Source organism: Chrysochloris asiatica, unplaced genomic scaffold, assembly GCF_000296735.1.
Source record: "Chrysochloris asiatica unplaced genomic scaffold, ChrAsi1.0 scaffold00087, whole genome shotgun sequence".
Lineage (NCBI taxonomy): Eukaryota > Metazoa > Chordata > Mammalia > Afrosoricida > Chrysochloridae > Chrysochloris > Chrysochloris asiatica.
This window is the reverse complement of record NW_006408605.1, coordinates 2,640,266-2,647,069: the sequence shown is the minus strand read 5'-3', so window position 1 is coordinate 2,647,069 and position 6,804 is coordinate 2,640,266. Positions and strand designations below refer to the sequence as shown.

The window sequence follows — 6,804 nt, the reverse complement described above, 5'->3', positions numbered from 1 at the left end:
AACCCAGCTTGTTGGATTATTTGCTCAGCACATAGGTCGAATAACTATGGTGAAAGAATACAACCTTGTCGCACACCTTTCTTAATTTTAAAACATTCAGTGTTCCCATGCTCTATTCAAACAAATGCTTCTTGGTCCAGGTACAGATTCCTCATGAGCACAATTAAATGTTCTGGACTACTCAGACTTTGCAATGTTGTCCATAGCCTGTCATGATCCACACAATCGAAAGCCTTTGCATAGTCAATAAAGCACAGGTAAACATTTTTCTGATATACTTTGCTTTCAGCCAAGATCCATCGGACATCAGCAATGATATCCCTCGTTCCACGGCCTCTTCTGAAATCCACCTTGAACCTCTGGAAGTTCTCTGTCAATGTCTGCTTGCAGCTGTTTCTGTATTACCTTTAGTAATACCTGCCACATGGGTTGGCACTATATAGTGCTTGGTATTATGAATTTGAACGTGAGCACAATTCTTCCATATTTTATTTCTTACAACTTTTCTTTGAAATCTCATGGCACAAAATATTTATTTTGAATTTAATACTATCACATTGTCCTTTATGATACTGATACCACACACAGTTCCACAGCCAAAGCACTTACACATTATTTGTGAATAAGTATTTAATTTTGTGTTTTGATGGATTAAAACATTAACATACTTAATCCAAATACAACTCCAAACCAAAAACTTAAAAACAACAAGTTGGCTTACCTGGAACTACTTTTGTTTTTTCCTTTAGGACACTGATTCAGTTCTTTGATATACTTATTACATAGGCATTCTACACTTTACATATTAGATGACTCCTTGAAATGGTGGAGTCCTAGTGTGTCACTGTGGGTTAACGCACTGGACTACATAGTTGGTCTGAACAGCAAGGTTGGCAGTTCAAGCTCACCAGCCACTCCTCAGAAATCCTATACAGGGTTGCTATGAGTCGGCACAGACTCTATGGCACTTGACAACAATAACAACCTTGAAATGTTGTGTGTAAAATGTGATCAACTGTCTAACTGCTATCATTTAGGTATTGCTGTAAAGCATATCCCAAAACTCACTGGCAAATGACAACAGAGTATTTTGTCACACATTTAGGTGTTATTCCGGCCTGGGTTCTGCTTGGGGGCTAGAGTGGGGTGATTCTGTTCTATGTGGCTTTTATTCTCTTCTTGGGACTGAACCTAAAATCAAGAGTTGAGGAAGTCCCTTCAGCCCCTGGTGAAACATAGCAAGGCTATAGATGTGAGGAAAGGCAAAGAACTGGCTCCATAATGTCAATCACCCTCATTTACTGACAAATTATTTAAATAAGGATTTTTCATCGAAAATTCCAGGGCCTCATCTCATATTAGGAGCCCTGGAAGGACAACGGGTAAGTGCTTGACTCCTAACCAGAAGGCTGGTATTTTCAACCCCCCAGCCACTCTATGGGAGAAAGATGGGGCAGTCTGCTTCTGTAAAAATTACAGCCTTGGAAACCCTAGGTGTTTTACAGGATTGCTACCAGTCAGAATGAACTCATCGGTAATGGCTGGATTCAAGTAATGTTAAGTGGCACTGTGGGTTAATGTGCCAGACTACAAAGCTGTTTGAACTGCAAGGATAGCAGTTCAAGTTCACCAGTTGCTCCTAGGAAACTCTATACAGGGTCGCTATGGGTCGGAACCGACTCGACAGCACTTCACAACAACAACAACAAATGTTTAAAATATACAGAAAATTTATGTATATGGAAGTTTATGGTAATGTAATAAATAAGTCCTGGTGTGGCATTGTGGGTTAATGTGCTGGACTGCAAAGTTGGTTTGAACTACAAGGTTAGCGGTTCAAGCTAACCGGCTGCTCCTCGGAAACCCTATACAGGGTCGCTATAGGTCGAAACTCACTCGACAGCACTTAAGAACAACAATAAATATGCATATACTTATTACATTTATAGAGTCAACAAATAAATTCTTTCTATGAAGTCCTGGTGTGGCGCTGTGGGCTAATGCGTCAGACTGCAAAGTCGTTTGAACTGCAACGTTGGTGGTTCATGCTCACCAGCTGCTCCTTGGAAACCCTATACAGGGTCGCTATGGGTCGGAAGTGACTCCACGGTACTTAACAACAACAACATGTTCACTTCTGATCATTTTCTTTTTTAGAAAGAAAATGCTTTAGAGTTTAAGTACTTTATGTACTCCTTGATAATTTGGTTTCTCTCCTTCCCGAATGGTAACTACTATCCTAAAGTTAGTTTGTTCATTTTTGTATTTCTGTTTATAGCTCTGTAGGATAAACACTGGACCACAAAGTTGGTTTGAACCAAAAGGTCAGTGATTCAAACTCACTAGTTGCTTTTCAGAAAACATAAACAAGATCACCATGCATCAGAACTGACTTGATGGTACTTAGCAATAATAACATTATATATGCAGCTATTTGGGAAGATGAATATATTTTTTGTGTTTTCAAATTTTACATAAATGATATAGTGCTGTATGTGTCATTCAAAACATGTTAAAATTTTTTTTGTTGTTGTTGTTAAGTGCCGTCGAGTTGGTTCCGACCCATAGCGACCCTGTATAGGGTTTCCGAGGGTGTAAATCTTTACGGGAGTAGAAAGCCTCATCTTTCTCCCGCGGAGCACGCTGGTAGTTTCGAACCACTGACCTTAAGGTTCGCAGCCTGATTCGTAACCACTACGCTACCAGTATATATATGTGGACTCCTGGTGTGGTGTTGTAGGATCAGGACAGGACTGCAAACCACTGCAAAGTCGATAGTTCAAATCCACCAGCTACTCTTCTGAAACCCTGTACGGGTTCATTATGAGTTGGAATTGACTCAATGACACTTAACAACAACAACAACACATATATGTGAAGATTAGTTATGTTAACTCATATAAACTATCTTCATGTAATCTGCCATACTATATTTTACTGAATGACTATATCATAATTTATCTATCCTTTTCCCTGCTGACTGATGCTCACGCTTCATTATGACATAGAAGCAAACATTCAAAAATCACATATTTAAAAGAATATAAGTACAAATTATTTGATCGAAATATTAAAATCATTTGCAAATATTACACAGATGAACCATCGCTGAACTGATAATTAAAAAAAAACAAACCCTGAGGGATATGTACAGAAAAGTTATGACGAGTTATATATTTTTAGTAATCTTTTCTGAAATGCATGCTACCCAGGAAATGAAAGATCTATCAGCAGATAGTACTGCATATGCCACTCTTTACTCAGCCATTCTAGCAGCCACAGCCCAGGAGGCTGTCAGTCAGCACCTAGCCTTATCACTTTCTGTTAATATTTAGACAGCTTTGCCATTAAAATTGGCTTCTCTTTCAGATCAAAGGGCTGTGAATGCTTTATTAAGTCCTCCATGTGAATCAAATAGCTATCCTTGGAATAGTGCAATTTGGCTTGCTTCACTCTCTTAATTGTCTGTATCTAGCACTGCATGAAGAAAATAAGAGCTGTACAATTTTAAGGCTAAATAGCTAGGAAGAATTCATTTAAACTTGAATCTTCCCCATAGAGTGTCAGGAGCAATTCTAATTAACAGAGGAAGAATCCATCTTAAAGGAAACACAAGTCAAATGTTTTCCACAAGAGTCCTCCTTTTGGCTGCTTTGATTTCAACTGGTAAGTCAAATGTGTAATTTTAGAATTCTGGCTAATTTTTTTTAAAACTGGCAACATGAAAGATATATGGTGGTGAGGGACGTTTGTCAGTGAATTCCACCAGAATGTCTTGATTCCTTAGTGAGGAAAATATTGAAGTGGAATGCATAGATGCTAAAAAAGACCCTCCAGTTTTGGCCAAGAACTTAATTAGAACAAAATCAGAATATATAAAAATTTGGGGTTTTCTGAAAGAAAATTTGTTGTTAAGCATCTCTTAAGCACTTGATTTTAAAAAATCCAGACACACAGCAAAGGGGAATATTCACTTAAAAGTCACAGTGGGAGACAAAAAGGTATAAATTAATGAATGATGTAAAGGGGGTGGTGGTGGTTGTGTTCTGCAGAGTTGCTCCTGACTCACAGAGACCCTGTGTAATGTTTCTGAGGCTGTAAATCTTTACAGGAGCAGAAAGTCTCATCTTACTCCCAGGGAGCGACTGGTCAATTCCAACTGCTGACTTTGCAGTTAGCAGCTCAACTCATAATGCACTATGCTACCATGGCTCATAGAATAGTATAATATATGCCTCAATTTCAAAGAGTAAATATTAATTTGCCGATGTATTGAGTCTTGATCAAAACATTGACTTGAAGCTTGGGTCCAAGGTAGAAGTCTTTTGAAAATCACCTACATTTGTGAAGTTAAAGACCTGATGGCCATATTCTGTAGCTTTTCATTATAGCACAGATATTGTTGTTGTCGTTAAGTGCCATCAAGTCAGTTCTGACCCATAGCAACCCTGTATAGGGTTTCCAAGAAAAGTGGCTGGTGAGTTTGAACTACGGACCTTTTGGTTTAATTCAGCCTTGCAGTCCAGTGCATTAACTCACAGTGCCACACAGGAAGGAGCAAAATGTCTTTAAATAAAGTCAACCAGCAAATTAGCAGGCTCTTGTTAGTGCTGTTGTTCTTGTTTATTTTGAAGTAAGACATTTGCTAGCTCCATGTGAATGTTAATTTGAAACACAGGACATTTCATTCACTTGAACATCCAAGCATTAAATGTTAAACAATGCTTAAGTGTGGTGCTGTAAGATCAGCACTGGACTGCTAGCTACAAGGTTGGTGGTTCAAACCCATCAGTTGCTCCTTGAACACCATGAACAGGGTCATTCTAAGTCAGAATGGACTAGATGGCACTAACAAGAACTGTATATGTGTGGCGCTGTAGGATAAACACTGGATCACAGGGTTGGTTTGAACCACAGGTCAGCAGTTCAAACTCAGCAAACACTTCTTGGAAACCCTACACAGAGTTGCTCTGAGTTGGTTCTGACCAACTCAACAGCATTTAACAACAACAACTATATTAAAGATACAAGAAGTGATTTAAAAGCTGTACAAAATACAGTGAGAGAGCTAGCCCCTCTGTTTTACTGCTTCTGAATTTTTCATTTATTCTCTCCTTTCTTTTCTACCTTCTCTTTCCACTCTACAAATCTTAGCTAAGTTAGCTTGACATTTTCTTATTTCCAAGAATCTTCCTCTACTGTGTTTATAAATACGAAAGAAATGTATTTAATGTTACGTAAACTTTACTCATTCAGTTTGTATTCCTTTAACTCAAACATTTGTTTGGCTTGATTTCTATAACTAATAATAAGGAAGCATTTAAACATTTTACATTTCTGAAATTATTTTTGAGCCATGCTATTTGATTATTTTGCTAAACTCAAACATGGTGGGCCCCACATCAGGTAATGAGCAAAAAATTAAATAAATAAAAATAAGCACAATATTATTACTGGGTAATTTTAAGCAAACTATAATTAGAGGAGCTCTGGTAGCATAGTGGTTACGAATCAGGCTGCGAACTGCAAGGTCAGCAGTTCGAAACTACCAGCTGCTCTGTGGGAGAAAGATGAGGCTTTCTGCTCCCGTAAAGATTTATAGCCCTGGAAACCCTGTTCAGGGTCACTATGGGTGTGAACCAACTTGACGGCACTTAACAACAACAACATAATTAGAGAAGTTGTTGTTAAGTGCTGTCCAGTCTGTTCTGACTCATAGTATCCCTGTATAGGGCTTCTGAGAAATGGTTAGTGGGTTTGAACTGCCAACCTTGCGGTTAGAAGTCCTGTGCTTATCCAACAGGGCCAGACTAGGAATCAATTATACGGGTTAGTGATTATAAATAAACACACGTGCAAAGACTCTATTATGTCATAAAACAAAATTTGTGGCCAGAGAGTAAAACATTTTACATCTGTATCAGGAATTAGAGGAAGACTCCTCCCTCCCCCATTACTACAGAAAGTTAGGTGGAAACTATAGTGGACTCCTGGTGTGGTGCTGTAGGATCAGTACTGGACTGTGAACCACAAAGTCAGCAGTTCAAATCCAACAGTTGCTCCTTGGAAAACCTATACAGCGTCTCTATGAGTCAGAACGGACTCAATGACACTTAACATAAACATAGTGTAAACAGAATTTTAAAAAGCCATTGGATGATTTATAGGGCAAATGGAGAATGGAAATGTCTTGGGACTGAAAATCTGCTTTCTGTGTCTTTATTTTTTAGTACTGTCAGAACCATGGGCTAATATATGTGCTGGCAAGTCTTCCAATGAAATCAGGAACTGTGATGGACATGGCTGTGGACAGTACACTGCTCAAAGGTACGGGTTTCACAAATAACAAACTTTTGGCTTCCAGTCTTCTAATGTCCTAGCCAAATGTTTCTCCAAGAACCCACAAGGCTCTCCATCTGACAGCATGAACTCAAAGATGTAATCAATTATAATAGAGTCTTTGAACCAACTTCCCAAAACTCTGCTCCAAGTAGGTTCTCTTCCCTGAGCCGGGAAGAGAACTTGGGATAAGGAAAACAGAGAGGGAAGCAAACACCTTAATTAGGATGCTTACATCCTAATTAAGACTGAGTTTGGCAGATTTTTCAGTGGTGAATATCACCATTCCATTTTGTAGATGAGAAATTTGAGTTGAGGTAAAAAAGGATTAATTAAGGAGGCTGCCAAACACAATTGGCAGATTGTGAAGGCTGGACTGGAATTCAGGCTTCTTCTAATCAAATCATGATATTATTCTGTTTCTGGAAGTTGAATATCAGAAGCTAACCAGGCAGACAATTTTTG

The 6,804-nt window shown here is 38.6% G+C and overlaps 1 protein-coding gene across 1 annotated transcript in view; it reads left to right on the top strand.

Annotated features, from left to right (window-relative positions):
• LECT2 (leukocyte cell-derived chemotaxin 2) overlaps positions 1 to 6,804 on the top strand; it is a 33,542-nt gene that overhangs the window by 8,958 nt on the left and 17,780 nt on the right. Inside the window, exons 2-3 of the mRNA XM_006866094.1 lie at positions 3,560 to 3,666; positions 6,231 to 6,327. Of these exons, the coding sequence (XP_006866156.1) occupies positions 3,621 to 3,666; positions 6,231 to 6,327 (143 nt within the window). The 5' untranslated portion in view covers positions 3,560 to 3,620. The remainder of the gene's footprint in view (positions 1 to 3,559; positions 3,667 to 6,230; positions 6,328 to 6,804) is intronic.